The following is an 18,874-nucleotide window of genomic DNA, read 5'->3' on the forward strand; positions in this document are numbered from 1 at the left end:
TCACTGCTTCATACATCTACCCCTAGATGTTTTATCATTAACAGCCTTCCAAACATTTGAATCTGTTTCTTGCTTCAGTTTAAAACCGCACAGTTATGGAATCCTACTGGAGCGGGTGAATGACCATGAATTGAGAGGTGGCTACAGGATCACCTAAGGCAGACCGTTGGACAAATTCGGTAACATCCCAACTTGCACGAGGCTCCTCGCCCGATAGGAGAACGGGAGAATATCCTGGATTTTGCACGTAGAGCAGGAACTGGTATCTGTGAAATCCTGTTTGTGTTGGTGCATTTGGTCGATAGTAAGATGATAAGACATTTCCAGTTACGTCTTCGCCTCTGAGGAGAACATCACCTGGTATATCAGTGATGAGCCAGTGTCTCCAGAATCTGTATATTGGCTTGAGTCTGTTTGGAACGTCTGGATCCACCATAATCAATGTATACATCATTTCTGGCTTGGCGTTGTCATATTTGATCAAAGGAGGTCCCCAATTTTGTGTCAAGCCACTATGATATCCATTACATTTTGGTATATAAATACAGGAGGCATCACCCATCTCGGGGTATATAACATGAAGATCAGTACTGCAGAAACTGGTGTCATCTCCAAGGATAGGCTCAAAGTCGCATGAAATAGGCCTACAAGAAGTGATGGATAAGAATGAAAGCAGGAATCCAACCTGAAATAATAACCTTGACATATTAGCAAGTCTTGTCAAGAAGTCACCACTATGCGTTCTGGCCAGTGCTTGTCTGCAAACTCTTATGCTTTGCCCGAGTTCTATGATTCTATATCTGTGATGTCATAATTACTCAAATTTGAATGAAGCTTCAGTTAGCTCTGTCATTCTGTGATGTCATAATTACTCAAATTTGAATGAAGCTTCAGTTAGCTCTGTGATTTCCCTGAGCTTACTGTTGTTTGTTAATCACACTTTTGCTAAAAAAAAAAAAAAAAAAAAAAAATTGTTTACAGAATAGTAATGTCCTTACAATTTAAGTACAATCTGACTTTTTCAAATATAGTATTTGGATGATATTGACATTTCTACAATTATTTCACCCAACCACACTCCATGGGCAGTGGTCACATTCCAAATGTTATGGTTTACACCTTATTAGCTCACTGCAATTCAGGACTGTCTCTTAACTTTAAAGGTAGAGTCAATGATTGATTGTGTATTTATGGTATTTTTAAGTGTAATGTTATTACTTACACAAACTACTGGAACTGCATTTTGTCAGCACATTTAAAACTGCAAGACTCTATCATGACTGATGCTTGTATCGCCATCACATGTATGTATTTATACAGTAAGTAGGACCAGTTAGTGGCATTGAATAATTCAAACGGTACTTATATGTTAGTTGGGTGCCCACTGAGCTATTTGCTTAGTGGGCTATTCTGCGTAGGGAAATCGCATCGCATGGGCCATTTTAGTGTCATGTGATGTGCAATGCGATGGGATTTTTAATGTAATTTATTCACATCTCTGTGTGCCCCCAAGGTATCGCATCGCACCTGACGCAAAATCGCATGCGATTGCATGCGATTTTATAGGGTGTGCGATGCCATTACATTAGGTATACAATAATATGATTGTATGTCCTAAAAATTGCTTTTACGCACCCCCCCCCCCCCCCACTATCCACGCCACCCCGAAGCATGGCTCGCTATGCTCGCCCTGCCTACTCCGACCTTTTCATACCCCCTCTATCCACGTCGGTGTGGAGTTGATTTTGTGTAGTGTTGCGAGCGCAGCAAGTCACCGAGCCCGAAGCGTGGCAAAGTAATCCGCGTTCGCTCGCCACGCTTCTGGGTCGGTGGCTTGCTGCGCTCGCCACACTATAGAAAGTCAACTCCACACTGACGTGGATAGTGGGGGTATGAAAAGTTCGGAGGACGCCTTCCGCTGCGCTCGCCATGCTTCGGGGTGGCGTGGATAGTAGGGGGGGGGGCGTAAAAGCTATTTTTAGGACATACAATCATATTATTGTATACCTAATGTAATGGCATCGCACACCCTATAAAATCGCATGCAATCGCATGCGATTTTGCGGGAGGTGCGATGCGATTTGATGCGATCCCCCAGGGCTAAAAGAGCAGTGAATAAATTATGTAGGAAAATCGCATTGCATCGCATGCCCCTTAAAATAGCCCATGCGATGCGATGCGATTTTCCTAAGTTAGCATACGTATGCTAATTGGGCACCTAACTAACATATAAGTACCATTCAAACAAACAAACTCATCTGCTCCAGCCCGTGCTATAGGAACCCGACAGCTGCTGTTTCACTGGTCAAGTCCAAAAAGGCATAATATTGAGCTGCAGCCCAATGCCCTTTTGATTGTGTGTGTATAATGGTACACCTTCCTCAAGGGTCCGGAAGGTGTGACACACGCACACGCGCACACACACACACACACACACTGAAACATACTTGTTAACAAGTCTCTTGTTTACAACTATTGTTCTGTGCTTTGAGACTTTTTTTGAAACTACATTGGTAATTGTGCTTCTGTTATCCTTAATAGAGCTGCAGATACTGTACAATATGCTAATAACTCTTTATGAGCGGGATTCACTAAAGAAAAAATATGGTTTAAAACCCTGGTTTCAGGATTTTTACCGCATTTCTGAATGTATTGAATGAGTCCGGCTCAATAAGTGCCAGTGTTTGAAGACAAGGTGGCGTTGCTGAGCAAAGTTGGTATTACTGTCCTGCACTACCATCTTTCAAACAATGCCATACCAAATTTCAGATTCCCGCGCGTCCCAGTATCACGGGGGCTGGGGAGCATCTCCCTGCCCGTCTCTGCTTCAGGGAGATGCTGCCCAGTTTAGGGGGGCGGTGTATGCGGATTACTTGACGTGTATTCCGCGCCCCTCGCGGGGCTCGCTGCGATCGCCACGCTTCAGGCTCGGTGGCTCTATGCGCTTTATGCATTCAACTCTACGCCGACATGGATAGTGGTGGTATGAACAGGTCAGGAGGACGCTTACCGCATCCTTTCGTGGGGCTCGCTACACACTCCATGCTTTGGGCTGGCGTGGATAGTGGGGGTGTTCCAGGAACACATTCACACCTGTCATGTCAGGCAGGTGAAATGGTCAATGGTTCCCACACAATGTAATAAGCGCTGTCTGACTATGTTAACTGCGTAACGCTGACTGACTACGCTACCCCCCCCCCCCCTCAACAGCACGGCACATTTTACTAGCACTTGGAATCTCACTAAAACTAGTTTTCAAAAGTAGGCAAGTATGAGTTATCATTGAAAGTGGGAATAACCATGGAGATATACAGAGAAGCTATCACAAACAAAAAAAGTACTCTAATGTTCCAGTGTATACTTTGAGCCGCATTTATAGGCTATTGCACCAGAGGTGAGGCCAGTGTGTATGCGCCGGGTCCACCCCTGTGTGTGTGTGTGTGTTTTCTGCTAATTATCACATTCAGGGCTGCCAAGAGAAATCCTGGGCCCGGTACAACAGTGTCAGGGGCCCCCCTGGAGTGGCGAGCTGTGCCCCCACACTTACTTTTTCTGAGCTGCGGAGGGGGGCAGGCGTCCGCAGTGCATAGGCAGGCGTCGGGTAGACATGAGCGACGTTGGAGTCCCGGTGGCGAGCAGGTTCAGGTGTTGGGTATGATGTGGGAGGATGTGGGAGGCCCAGTGGCGAGCAGGTTCCGGCGTCGGGTATGATGTGGGAGGATGTGGGAGGCCCGGCGGCAAGCAGGTTCTGGCGCTGGTGGTCAGTGCTGCAGCCAGCGCAGCGTGAACTATGATCGAGACACCCAGCGCAGGCCGCACGCCGTGTCAGGAACAGCCGGGCAGTGTCTGAGCGAGCGATACATTATGCCACAAACCGCCATTTCTCTGAAACATGATGCAGCTCACCACAATGCCTATGATACTATGCTGCACACTGTAATGCCCCTGACACATTGGGTGAGATTTAATAGGATGAGAGATTCAAAAAGTGAGAAATCTCCAGTTTTTTTTTAAAGCGGCAATCATTTACACTGCAAAACCAGTTTGATCTTGCAGTGTAAATGATTGCCGCTTTAAAAAAACTGGAGATTTCTCACCAAATCTCTCACTTTCTGAATCTCTCATCCTATTAAATCTCACCCATTATGCCACACATTGCAATGCCCCTCACACCTAATGCATACCTCTCAACTTTCGCAGTGGAGAAAGGAATATATTTCGTGCCAGAGGCACGCGCCAAAAATTTTTGGCCGCCGTTTTGTCTCTGTGAGGGCATGGCCAGTGCTGTGTGAACTGCTGGCCATTCCCTCAGCCTCTCTGCCTGCCTAATTAGACGCGTGCAGTGTCTAATTCCCGCAGGACCGTCCCAAAAAAATGGGATGTCACACAAAAGTCGATACACACTGACTATGCCACACCACATTGCCCCCCACAGTAAGGCTTCTAATAAATACAAATACATACATTATAAATTACCGGCTTGTTGCCAAGGGGGTTAATGTCCATTGCCAAGGGGGTTAATGTCCGTTGCCAAGGTGGTTAATGTCCGTTGCCAAGGGGGGGTTAATGTGCATTGCCAGGGGTTCTTGCTCGTTGCCAAGGGGGGGTTAATGTGCGTTGCCAGGGGTTCTTGCTCATTGCCAAGGGATTAATATGCATTACCAGGGGTTTTTGCTTGTTGCCAACGGGTTTATATTTGTTCCCAGGGGTTAATGCTCATTGCCAAGGGGGGTTAATGTACGTTTCCAGGGGTTCTTGCTCGTTGCCAAGGGGGGTTTATTGTCCATTGCCAGGGGTTCTTGCTCATTGCCAGGGGTTATTGGATGTTGCCAAGGGGTTAATATTTTTTGCCAGGGGTTAATGCTCGTTGCCAAGGGGGATTTCCGTTGCCAGGGGTTCTAGCTCGTTGCCAAGGGGTTAATATGTGCCCGTGTGTGTCCTGCCACCCACCCATCAGCTGCAGCTGCCCCTGCTGTACCCTGCCTTCCCCTGCGCACAGAGAGACAGACGCTAGAAGTCATTTTTCACTTCCAGCGTCTCTGACAGGGAGCACAGCTCTGCAGCGTTACCAGGAAGTGCAGAGCTGTGCTTCCTGTCAGACGCTAGAGGTGAACTATGACTTCTAGAGTCTGTCTCTCTGTGTGCAGGGGACGGACAGACAGGGGAAGGCTGGGGCAGCCGCAGCTGACGGGTGGGTGGCTGGACACATGGGCGGGCGGGTGGCCGGACACATGGGCGGGCGGGTGGACAGGTCCTTGTCATCCCGACGCACCCGCAGCCCAATAAATATTTTTTTTAAAGTGTGTGTCTGGACCCGGGCCCCCCTGGAAGGCCCGGGCCCAGGTAAAATGTACCCGCCCCCCCTGCCTCTCGGCGGCCCTGTGCCTGACACCCACCACCCATCTGGAGTGTGGGGGCCCTTGATGTGTGGGGCCCCGGGGCGACCACCCCTAATCGCCCCTTGGTGGATCCGCCACTGCATCCGATGCTGTGCGACACCTATCTGCAGAGCGGGGAAGCACCGGGCAGGAGAGGCGATCCCCCTACTCTGCATCCCAGGCTTGCGGTGGGCATGAAATAAAAAACAAAAAATACAAAAGAATGGGTGGCTACTGATTGGCTGAGAAAGCTCTTTCAGCCAATCAGCGGCCGCCCATTATTTTGAATGGGTTTGTTTTTTAAACCCCCCCCCCCCCCCCCCCCCGCCAAATCCTATGCGAGCTCAAGGGAAATCAGGTCCGACGTGTCCTTGGGACAAGTCGGACTAGTGTATGAGAGCCTTATCATTATCATGTACTGTAGCATTGACTTTGTAACTGCCAACATTAGTTCCCCATATTCACTAACATGCTACTTCCTATCCTAGTGAATAAAACATGGGCCTTTTCATGTTTGAAGCCACAAAAGAACATTGGCGTCTCTAGAATAAATCCATACGCCATATTGGAATGGGTGGAAGTGATGTTTCTGTGCAGGAAGAAAATAGGTAACAGCTATAAATGTCCATTTTACTAAGAGACACTGAGGAAAGCTATCTGTCTTACGTTCTTCTGTTCCATAAGTTTAGGAGGGGTATATGCACCTTCTCCATCCGCCATCCTGAACTCCTTCTTTTGGGGCGGTGTGATTTGTTTCAGGACCAGCTTTGACTGACACCAAGGGATAAGCACTTATTCTAAGCTTGTATTCTTATGCTAATGTGTCTGGCATATTAGTCATATTTCACAGCCGCATCTGCTGAACGGAACTCTTTCCTATTGCGGAAACTAGGACTGGGCTGAATAATTGATGTGACATCTTTAAAGCAGTTATTCAGCTCAGTTTGTTGGAATAGTAAAATGGGGGAAAACCAGCTGAAGAGATTTAGCAAATGGATAAAATAGGAAATGTTGGGCAATACATATATCGGGAGGGTTGGACTGGCCCACAGGGGTACAGGGGAAACCACCGGTGGGCCCCACTGCCTAGGGGCCTTAGTTCCTCTTGGGGCAATGGTGCATTTTTTACAGTCCATTGCCATTATTAATCTGGTACATTATTATGCATAAACTAGAAGTATTTACTATATATTCATTGATGTTACACTCCCTAATGATTAGCCAGACCTCTGTGGCAGCTGGCCACACCCTCTGTGGAGATTAGCCGCACCCCTAAACAAGGGCCCCTAACACTGCATTACCTGGTGGGCCCTTTAATTCTCAGTCCGACACTGGATATCGGTTGGGCTTTTGTAGAGGAAAATATATGGCAGCAACTTTATTGTTGTCCCATATTTTATCAAAGTTTGGAGAGAGATAAAGTAATGATCAATCAGCTCCTAACTGTCATTTTACCATATGTGTTTGAAAACTGACAGGTGCTGACACTTTCTCTCTCTCTCTCTCTCTCTACATTACGTCTCTCGAAGCTTTGATAAATATCTTCCACACTTCCTAGAACACAAGGGACATCACACCCAATGTGCTTTGTGCAGTGGCATTAAGAGGTACTTTTTACCCGGGCCTGGGGAGTCAGTCCCGCAACCCCCTCCCCCATTGCAGGGAGTCAGGCAGTGGGGAAAGAGTTGACAGGCTGCCGCATTTGAGTAGAATACAATCAGCATCTTTTCATGAACAAAAACAAACCAAAAGCTGCACCAATTAGTAATGCCCCTCATGTGCATGTTCTAGACTAGAAAGACACACAAAACATGTTTTTCCCCAGCAAACCAAGGGTCATTAGCAAGATTTGAAAAACCACCTGGTAGTAGGTCATTCAGAGGTGTCCACACACTATAAAGATCTGGGATTTAAGGTTTGAACTCTCCTTAACAAAAGATTTATCTGTACTTGTTACCTAGGCGCCCATCGCGGGCATCGCGTCCTCCGACCTTTTCATACCCCCACTATCCACGTCGGCATGGAGTTCAGAATAGAAAGTGTGGCGTCGCTCACCCCATTGACCTGCTTCCCCCCTACTTATAACCTGGGAGCCTAAACACTTGAGCTCCCGAACGTGCCTGATCGCCCCCACACCCGAACGTGCCGGAACAGCCGAGTGCCCCCAACTTGCACGAGCAACCCAACCTCCCAAGAATACCTGAGCGTCCAAATACCTGAACACACCGAGCGCCCTAACTCCAAAATACCCAAACGCACACAAGTGCCAGATACCCAAGTGCCCGAGAATACCCAATGATGTGAATGTTCAACTATACTCTGTAAAGCGCTGTGGAATATGTGTGCGCTTTATAAGAAACTTAATAAATAATAATAATAAATCAACAAAACCATGTGCACTGTGGGGGAGCAGATGTAACATGCAGAGAGAGTTAGATTTTGGTGTTATTTTGTTTCTGTGCAGAGTAAATACTGGCAGCTTTATTTTTACACTGCAGTATAGATATTAGCTTGATACACCACCCAAATCTAACTCTCTCAGCACGTGTTACATCTGCTCCACCTGCAGTTCACATGGTATTGTCCATTAGAGAGAGAATTTGCTTTTGCAAGTGAACCAGAATCAGGCCTTAGTCTATGATTACAGGAGTAATACTTCAATGGACATTCTATGAATAGGAGGGTGATGTGGTGATGCGATCAATGTTCGGTTAGACATGGCCCTGGACGGTACTAGGTGGTTTATTTATTTATTTTAGATTTTTTTTTTTAGATTAAACTAAAATAGTGGTATGTTTTTTTAATCGTAACCTTATTGATTTAAATAAAAAAAATACCATTTCTAATAGATTTGTTAAACATATTTGACAGTTAAGTGGTTAATTAAGCATTTGTGACCGTTGCTGTGTTAAATCAAATGACTGTTTAATCCAAATATTCCAGAGATTAACTCGAATAACAGATTGCTGTTAAATGAGTTAACTCCAAATAGCTAATGTGTGGTATCTTAGCCATGTGGATGGCAGGGGTCATTCTGCCTTGTCTATAATCAGCGGATGAATGCGGCGGGCCGACTGCTGCCATGCGAGTTCAAATCCAATTGTGAGCGGCATCTGTATTAGCTGTGAATGTGTACAAACACTCTGCAGATCTGTGTATTACACTTCCGAACTCCCTGCTGTATTGTGTGTGTGGGTGTCTACTTTATAATTATTGGACACACACAATCACAAACATTTGAACACAAAAGTGATTTAAAAGGGATAATATACCCCAACTCTGTTTTGTCCCTTTTCAGGTTTCCCAAATTATCAGTTTTTATTACATCATAAATCCACTGTTATATACTTTATCATACCAGATTTATTTATATTGATGTGCGAGTCAAATAAATTGTCCACCTGGCAGCATCAATATACTATGGGGATACTATGGGGATCAATGCCGCAACTGGCCCTGATGAAGCTCTCTAAGCGAAGTGTACGCTGACCCTGTCAGCCTCTGATTTGACTCCATATTCCCCTTCCCACATACCTATGTGTAAATTTTGTTTGTAAATTGTGTCCAGCCTGAGCCGCAAAGAATGTGTGCCAGTCCTCACTGGGCACGCTTCAGAGGACGCGGTGGTGTGACGTTCACACCGTTATACTCTGATCTAGTGTGCAGATCCAGAGCCGACAGCGCTTATCTCAGGCGCTCGGCCGAATCTGTCACATAGCGGGCAGTAGCAGGAACCGTGTGCCCGAACGGTGCGGTGGTGTGGCGATCTGACTGTGAGGTGGCAGGTCACGTCAAAAGCTGACACCACACTTGGACACAGTGTTAACCATATACCTACCCGGAATCCCGCCATTGTTAATTTTGCGGGTTATCTATAACAATCATTAACCCACCTATTGCGGCATTGATCCCCATAGTATATTGATGGGGCCAGGTGGACAATTTATTTGACTCGCACATCAATTATAAATAAATCTGGTATGATACAGTATATAACAGTGGATTTATGATGTAATAAAAATTGATAATTTGGGAAACCTGAAAAGGGACAAAACAGAGTTGGGGTATATTATCCCTTTTAAATCACTTTTGTGTTCAAATGTTTGTGATTATGTGTGTCTAATACTTTTTAAAGATATAACCAATAAAAGTTACTTTTTAATAAAATTACTCTCTAGGTGCATCACCCAGCGACATACTTTTTCTTTTTTTGCAAATAAAGAAGACTGCCAGCCTGGTTTGAATATCTTGAGGTGGGTAGATCCTGTACAGTATGTTGCATCTTCCCAATACAGTTCCTTAGTAACATTGGGGGTTATTTTGGTTCATTCTTTCTGACAAATTCCTTCTTAGATGGACAAAACCATGTGCACTGCAGGGGGGGGCAGACGTAAAATGTGCAGAGAGATTTAGATTTGGGTGATTTATTTTGTTTCTGTGCAGGGAAAATACTGGCTGCATTATTTTACACTGCAATATAGATCTCACTTTGAAGTAAAACCCCACCCGAATCGAATTCTCTCTGCACAAGTTACATCTGCCCCACCTGCAGTGCACATGGTTTTGTCCATCTAAGAAGGAATTTGTCAGAAATAGTGAACCAAAATAACCCCCATTGTTTGGAAGCACTAAACCCAGGGGCGTAACAAGCACCTTCCGGGCCTCATAGCAAAATCCTGAAAGGGCCCCCCAAATTGTCACTACAATGCCCCTCGGGGTGGCATGAAGAAAGAAGGAATTAAGAGTCAAAGAGGGTGTCAAGGAGAGAGAGAGTTTAGAATGTAGATGGATGAGAAGCGCAGGGGAGAGCAGAGGAGAGGAAGAAAGAGAGAGAGAGAGAGAGAGGTTAGATGGAGAGGGAGTGAGAGGTGGGGGTAGAGAGTGCAGGAGAGAGATAAAGAAAGGTTAGATACAGCAGAATGGGGGGCAGAGAGAGAGTGGGGTGAGAGAGGGGGGGAGAGAGAGAGAGGAGGGAGAGAGAGAGGGGGGGAGGGAGAGAGAGGGGGGAGAGAGAATGAGGGAGGGAGGTAGAGAGAGAGATGGAGGGAGGGAGAGAGGGAGGGAGATGGAGATCTGAGAGAGGTTAGATGGAGAGCCTATCCTAATCTCATCCTCCCCCTCCCCTACACCGTCCATATCAGTACATGCTTTGTTGTGTAAACATAAGTGCTGCAGTTTACCTCCAGTATTGAGGGAAGGCCAAGGTCTCCTTATGGCGCCGGTCTTTCACGCATCGGCGCCGGGTCTCAGCTGCTGCAGAGCTATGCTCTTTTCTGTAGTCGGCTCCCTCCCATGCAACTGCGGCGCACAGCGTGATTTACGCTGGGGCTGGTCACTAGGTAGTGACGTCGAGCCCCGGCCTGCACCACCAGAGAGGTCAGAGGGGCTGGATCACCACTTCTCCGTCCCCGCACTGCACGCTGCTCACAGGGAACGGGAAGGGTGTAAGGGACAGCGCTGCTGAGCCTGACACTGCCGTGTGGCATTACTCGAATAGAATAAAAGGGTGCAGGGGGTGCCTGCAGAGCCATCGGGCCCCCCAAAGGCCCGGGCCCCATAGCAATTGCACCCCCTGCACCCTCCATAGTTCGGCCACTGACTAAACCTCTACCGGTAGATGGCTGTATCCTATGACTACCGGATAGGCACTTAGCCTATCTCTAGCTACCGCAGAAGCCTGGTCCACAGTAAGCAGCCAATGAGGAATGAACTATCACCACTATGAAACAGACTGCATGCCGGCACGAATGGTAGGAAGGGAAAGCCTGTAATAATAATAATTTTATTTCTATGGCGCTCTTTCTCAAATAAGACTCAAGAAGCTTAAAAGATAGAATTAATGTAATACAGAACAGGAACAATGAAGTACAGAAAAGCTTTTCATAAACAATACTTAAGGGAATGAAGGAAGTGCTTGAGTAAGCAGGAAAGTCTTGAGTCTGTTTTTGAAGGAGCTTGACCCCCATATCAATTATGGGAGATTCTATCTAATTACTGCTAGATGGCAATGTTATCCCACCCGGTCACTCAGGAAGAATGACTGCGTACTGGCTGGAGTTTTTTTTTATTGTTTTAATGTCTTATTGAAATACCTCTAGCAAGCTACCTGGGAGGCAACTCGGAATGTATGTTCTTAGGAATAAAATGGTTAGTGAATTAGTTGAAACCTTCCAAGTATTCTTACATTTTATATATCTATATATATAATCACATAGTTTCATTGAGAAATATTGCTAAATGAACACAGAAGCCAGCATGCTGCAGTCTATAGTAGTGTATTCAAGCAGATAATGGTGATAAAATCAGAGCCATAGCATCAACGTTTCACGGCCAAAGCCTTTTCATCAGGGAGGCTGACAAACATAACATACAAAGTGCTGGTGCAAAAAAAGGTAAGCAAAATGAGCTGTCAAATGTCCGGGCTAGTTGGAAGGGCCCATTTACAACAGCTGCTGGTAGGGAACTGTGCCCCCCCCCCCAATATCCAGGCCCATCTCAGTTCTTGACGGCCCTGGAAATGCCCCACCTCAATTCCTCAGACCTTTGCCTAGCCTCGGTTGCCTATTATCACCTTTTCTCTGGTCCACCACTCCCACAGCTAAAGGGCGACTATGCCCAGCGTGTATGGACAGTGATGATCACTATCATCGCTGTGGGGAAAGCCCCTCAGTGCATACACACTGAACGTCTTTCCCCCTGCCCAGCGCCGATGGAGGGGGAGGATGGCTTTGCGTAGTGCAGAGCTATGCAAAGCTGTCCTCAATGATGCAGGAGCGTGCAGCAGCACTCACCGGTCCATACACACTGGGCGGCTTTCAACTGAAAGCCGCTCAAACATGCTGTTTTGAGCGACTTTCAGCTCAAAGTCGCCCAGGGTGTATGGGCCTTTAGTCTCTCTGAATTATCCTCCCTAGTTCTTACACCTTCGCAATAAAAGATGATGATATTTAAATTGCACCAGAGAGAAAGACTGATTGCTTGCTTTGGGTTACTGGGCTTTTCTCAAGGAACGGTCTTTAAAAATGCCCCACAGCATACTGCAGTGCACCTCTGCCAGCGGGAAAAAGTGCAGCTACAGTGGAAATAGACCATGCTCACAGATCCATCATTGCAGGTGTCAATAATGCCGGCCGCTGCTGGAGATGTGAGGACGTGGGCTGGGGTTTCCTGTTATACAGTGAGGTCCCTTGGTACAAGAGGAGCAATGTTTAAAATGCGCAGGATATCAGAAACCATAGTCAATGCGGAATATCACTTTAGGTCACAAGGCCTGATTCAAACCAAAAACCTGATTACTACCTGCGGCCATGCTGCACAACAACAAGGCCACTCAGATGTTACATTAATCCACTGATCTGTGGCTGATGCCTCTTTGTAGCCGGGCAAGCTACCAGTTGGCACCTCGATATAAAACCAGGCGGCTGTGGTATTTTCGCACAGTTGCTGTGTACACATTCGCAGCTGTAGTGGCATAAGCATATCATCTATATAAATGTCTAATGACATTGGGTGAAATGTAATAGGATGAGAGATTCAGAAAGTGAGAGATTTGGTAAGAAATCTCCAGTTTTTTTAAAGTGGCAATCATTTACACAGCAAAAAAAGTGTGATTTTGCAGTATAAATGATTGCCACTTTAAAAAAACTGGAGATTTCTTACCAAATCTCTCACTTTCTGAATCTCTCATCCTATTACATTTCACCCCATGAGTCTACGAAACACTGCCATCTGCTGGCAGAGAGTGAAACTGCATCTCTCTCTCTCGAGCATGCACAAACACACAAGGTAGCAGACTAGCTTTCAAAGCTTTTGCTTCAAAAAGGCTTACTGGTAACTCTATATCAGGACTACAGTCTAACCAGCTACTCATAGGCGATGCAGTCAATTTACCTACAATCAAAATATCGACAATCATTGACCGACGGACAAAATACCGACATGGAGGGAGAATAAAATAGTGTGCTGAGCGTAGCGAGGGGACGCGGTACACTCATACGGGTTTCATGTCGACCTATGTCAACATACAGCCCAAAAAAATATGATTAACTCATGTATACTTTTTGACCTGTGCAAATTTTAAATGTCGGTATTTTTACCGTCGGTCAATGGTTGTCGGTATTTTGACCATGTCTGTATTTTAGATGTCGGTATTTTGACCGTCGGTATTTTGATTGTAGGTATATCATACCGAATCCACTCATAGGCCTTCACAGTAAGATAGTACTCCAGGACAGAACTAAGGGCCTTATTCTAGTTCACTCTTTCTGACAAAATCCTTCTTATGCTGCCCATATACTTGTGAGATATTGTATACAATCATTTGATTTCGACCAATTCTGGTCAATAAATCAAATGATTGTATGCAGTTTTAAGGTACTTTTCGACGTGATGCGCGGGCACGCCGTCGAATGTCACGTCGATAGATATTATGTGCTGCACATAATATCTATCGAATTGTAGGAGCAGTTACATGTGGTTTTTAACCACATGCGATCGCGCAAATACAATCCGTGGGTGGGAGGGGACGTATTCAGCGGTGTGGGGTTTGGGGAGAGGGGGCCCTAGGGACCGCTGGCGGCAAACCTGTGTCTCATATCAGGGGCGGCAGAGTAGTGTAGCGCTAGCAGTTGCACTTGCGGGTGGTGGGAGAATTGTTTAAAGCACTGGGCTGCCCTGTGATTGGTTGAGAGAGCTCAGCCAATCACAGGGCAGCCCAGTGTTTTAAACAAATCTGCCGCCACCGCTGACTCCCGCCGCCCGCAAAGGCTACTGCTAGTATACACTACTCCGCCGCCCCCTGCCTGCCCTCTGTGCCATCGGACTGCCCCACCTGCAGTGCACATGGTTTTGTCCATCTAAGAAGGAATTTGTCAGAAAGAGTGAACCAATATAACCCCCTAAGACAGGGCTGGAATGCTTCAAAGACCGAAAGGAAGAATTCTGATTATTGCAGTGTCTTCCCCAGTCATGTAGGCTGTGGGATACATAGGCTTGACCGGGTGTGGTATGGGACTACGACAGTCATTATCCCGACGTTGGGATCCCGACTGCCCGGAGTCAGACACCATGGCGAGCGCAAAAAAGCCCCTTGCGGGCACGCCACCTATTCTATTCTCCCTCTATGGGGGTCGTGGAGCCACCCGGCTGTTGGTGTTTTGACAGTTGGGATCCTGACTGTCGGGAACCCGTCCGGCACCTGCTTGGCCTGTGATGGGGATGCCGGTAGTAATAAATGCGAATATGCACTTACGTCCAAGGCTGCACAGCCAGGCGTTGTGTTGGCACTCCTTCACTGAACTCTGCCTACATGACAATACACCATTATTATTGGTGTATCTATATTGGGGGTATGGATCATTAGGTCGACAAGCATTAGGTCAACAGGGCATAAGGTTGACATGCAGAAAGGTCGACATGGCTAAAGGTTGACATGGGTTAGGTCGACAGGGTCATTAGGTCGATATGGGTAAGGTCGACAGTGAAAAAAGTCGACATGTTTTTTTCCCATCCGAATGTCGACACAGTCAACATAAACACTAAAACGTAGTACCACGTTCCCTCGCATGGCTTGCTATGCACTATTTCATTCTCCCACCACGCCCTAGTGGATGGTAGGGCAAAAAATACCGCCTGTCGGCACATGTGGTGTCGACATGGACACTGCAACATAGCACCACATCCCCTCGCATGGCTCACTGCGCTCGCACACTATTTTATTCTCCCACCATGCCCTAGTGGATTTTAGGGCATGAAATATCGGCACGTGTCGTCTCAAAAAACAGTAAAAAACAAACAAAAACATGTCGACCTTTTGACTGTCGACCTTCCCCATGTCGACATATTGACCCTGTCGAATAACCCATGTCGACCTAATGACCCTGTCGACCTAAAGTCAGGTCGACCTACCTGCATGTCGACGTAGTGGTGTCAACCTACTTGGTGGTGACCCAATGACCGTATCCCCTGTATCAGTGCACCTTGCACCCACGTTTCTATGATCTTTTCTCTTAAGTTCCGTGTTGATGCTGCAGCAGCGCAGATCACTTGGTAATAGTGCAGTGGCCATTTTCCTGGCTAAGGTCAACAGGGTTGGAATGTTGACAAAGCATTAGGTCAACAATGGGAAGGTTGACAGGCAAAAGGTCGACATCAGTTTTCACAGTTTTGTTCCGGATGTCGACATAGTCGACATAAATACCGTCAAAGTGTACGGCATCCTCTGGTATGGCTCGCCATGCTTCGGGCACCTCGCTATGCCAGTCACACTATTTTATTCTCCCGCCATGCCATAGTGGGTATGAAATATCACCTGTCGGCACATGTCGGTTTAAAAAGAAAAAAAGTGATTAACTCATGTCGACCTTATGCTTCTGTCTACCTTCCAAACCTGTCTATCTTAGCCATGTCGACCAATGACCGTATCCCTGCCCACTGTAGCCCAGTTACACTACGTCATAAGTGGAGTCGCAGTTGAAGTGCTTACAATTCTGGGGCATCTGCGGTGTGAAAAAGCGATATATACACTCTGCATACAGCCAAACGCCCGTCTCAGCGTCAGCGCCTGGGTCCCTGTCACAATCCACACTGTTCTGAGTGAGGCGCACTGATCGAGTGTCCATGGAGTATAATGAATGTGAACAAAATGGCAGGAGATTGGATGAAGCATAATTGTTAGCAGAAAATAGGACATGGGGGGGGGGGTTATTCTGGTTCACACCTTCTGGCAAATTCCATCTCAAATGGACAAAACCATGTGCACTGCAGGTGGGGCAGATGTTACTTGTGCAACGAGAGTTAGATTTGGGGGGGGGGGGGGGGGCTACTTCAAAGTGAGATCTATATTGCAGTGTGAAAATAAAGCAGCCAGTATTTACCCTGCACAGAAACTCACCCAAATCGAATTCTCTCTGCACAGGTTACATCTGCCCCCCCTACAGTGCACATGGGCCCTTATTCTGGTTGGTGCGGCCGGAGCCGCACACGGTGCTCCGGCCGCACAAACCAATCCCCGCCCACGAGACGGATCGCCACGGCCGTCCGTACACGGACGGCTGGCGATCCGCATAAAAATGGTGGGGCGTACGCCTCCACCATGGTGGGAGCTGCCCCCTGCATTCGATGGTCGTCGACCATCGAAGGCAGGGCCGCACGCCACAGCAGCTCCCGCAAGCTGAGACCACACGGACAATCGTCCGTGTGATAGCTTGTATGGGGGCTGAGAGCTGACATCCGGCGACGTCAGCTTTCCGCCCCCATCAGTGGCGTCATACCCTGATTAGCATGCATACGCCCCGCGTTTGCATGGGAACGCCCATGAAACGCGGGGCGTATACATAGGGAAATGAGGGTATGAAGCCCCTCACGCCCCTATACGCCCCCTTTGCGGCGGACGAAATACGTCTGCGGCGAATGGGGCTGCACATGCGCAGATTGACCTCTGCGCATGTGCAGACTAAAAACATCGGCGGTACGGCCGCACGCGGGCCGTACCGTCCGATTCAGAATAAGGGCCATGGTTTTGTCCATTTAAGAAGGAATTTGCCAGAAGGAGTGAACCGGAATAACCCCCATAGTGTATAGCTGTTAATTCCAACATACAGCTGTTAATTCCAACATACAGGACAGGTATTCTGCCATAGTAATCCCATGCCTTCTCCAGGGTAATGACGTAGTGGAACCTCATACTGAGCATGCAGCTGCTCCCCTTGCGCTATCAGCAGGTGCTGATTCCCACATACACCGCATGTACACATATACACCTCAGTGACATGTTCCGTGTACTGTCTGGGAAATGCAGAGCTGCAGCTGTCCTCCGTTCTGTCTGTAGCAATGTACAGTACAGATGAGACCAAGCTTTTAGTGTTATTAGCAAAGCAGCTAAAGGGTTACCTCAGTCGTGTAATCATTGGTCCGGGGCCTCCTCCCCCAAATATTAATTTCTCCCCCCCCCCCTCCATCTTTGGTAAGCTTATTTCTTCTCCTAACCTTAATGCATTAAGTCACTCTCCCCCCCCCCTTGGCTGTCATCCTGCATTCTCATCCCTCTGATGTTAGCCGACCCCTTTATTACATCATACGAGCATCAAATGTATGCTAATTAGGGTCCACTATTTATATAAACATGTGCGGGTCTCTGTGCACATGGCTTATAACCCCCCCCCCCTCCCGCTGTTACAGTCCATCTATTCAGCCAAGTACCCCCTTACACTGATAAAGTACCCACTTATTTATCATCAGCTCACCTCTTTAACCCCATCATTTCTATATGACCTCTTCTCTAGGACACTACCCCTCTATACCAAGTTCCCTTTGCATTTATGGGTGTAATATAGGGGTCCGACAGTCATTATCCCGACGTCGGGATTCCGACTGGCCAGACTCAAACAGAATGGTGAGCGCAACAAAGCCCCTTTCGGGTTTGCTGCGCTTGCCACGCTGCGGGCACGGTGGACCCCCACAGAGGGAGAATAGCCGGTGGCTGTCGGTAAATGACTGTCGGGACCCCGTCCGGGCCCCACATTTATTCACTCCTGCATCCTTTATCTAGTGCTACAAGGCAATTGCCACATATTCACTGAGGGTGTGGGTTGTTAGGTCTACACCAACTAGGTCGACAAGCATTGGGTTGACAGGCAGCAATGTTGACATGGGTCAAGGTCGACAGGACATTAGGTCGACATGGGCAAGGTCGACAGTCAAAAGGTCGACATGGGGGTTTTCACAGTTTTTTTTTACCCGAATGACAACACAGTCGACATGGACACAGTTTGAAGTGCACCACATCCCCTCGCTATACTTTGCGCATGGTACCTCGCTACGCTTGGCACACTATTTTACTCTCTCACCACGCACATATCGGCTCAAAAAACAGTGAAAAACCCCATGTTGACCTTTTGACTGTTAACCTAGCCCATGTTGACCTAATGCATGTGTCGACCTAGACTCCTGTCGACCTTGACCCATGTCGACCTAGTGGTGTCAACCCAATGCTTGTCGACCTAGTTGGTGTAGACCTAATGACCATATCCCTTCTCTGACACCCCCTCCCACCACCTTCCCCTACTCATACACCCCATTCTCTTACACCCCCTATTCATTCAACCATTCTCTGATACTCCCGCCCTCTTCCCCTACTCATACACCACATTCTCTTACACCCCAATCTCTTACATTCTCTACTCATACACCCCATTCTCTTACACCCCCTATTCATTCAACCATTCTCTGATACTCCCGCCCTCTTCCCCTACTCATATACCCCATTCTCTGATACTCCCGCCCTCTTCCCCTACTCATATAACCAATTCTCTTACACCCCCTATTCACGCTCCCCATTCTCTGATACTCTCATCCTCTTCCCCTACTCATATACCCCATTCTCTTACACCCCAATCTCTTACATTATCTACTCATACACCCCATTCTCTGATACTCCTGCCATCTTCCCCTACTCATACACCACATTCTCTGACACCCCTGCCAAATTCCCCTACTCA

General features: G+C 47.3%; 1 protein-coding gene across 2 annotated transcripts in view; it reads right to left on the minus strand.

The window, feature by feature from the left end:
• The window catches only part of LOC146020086 (phosphatidylethanolamine-binding protein 4-like), a 20,701-nt gene continuing 1,827 nt past the window's right edge, over positions 1-18,874 (minus strand). Inside the window, exons 1-2 of one of the 2 annotated variants that reach the window (XR_014450720.1) lie at positions 15,862-15,990; positions 513-644 (exon numbers count right to left, since the gene is read on the minus strand). Coding sequence is in view for 1 of the 2 variants with exons in the window: in XM_083152903.1 (XP_083009029.1) it covers positions 104-644 (541 nt within the window). In the remaining variant the exon portion in view is untranslated. Of the gene's footprint in view, positions 645-15,861; positions 15,991-18,874 lie in introns of those variants that run through there. The other variant, XM_083152903.1, reaches the window with a different exon arrangement.

The sequence above is a fragment of the Crinia signifera genome, chromosome 7, assembly GCF_055691185.1.
Source record: "Crinia signifera chromosome 7, ASM5569118v1, whole genome shotgun sequence".
Lineage (NCBI taxonomy): Eukaryota > Metazoa > Chordata > Amphibia > Anura > Myobatrachidae > Crinia > Crinia signifera.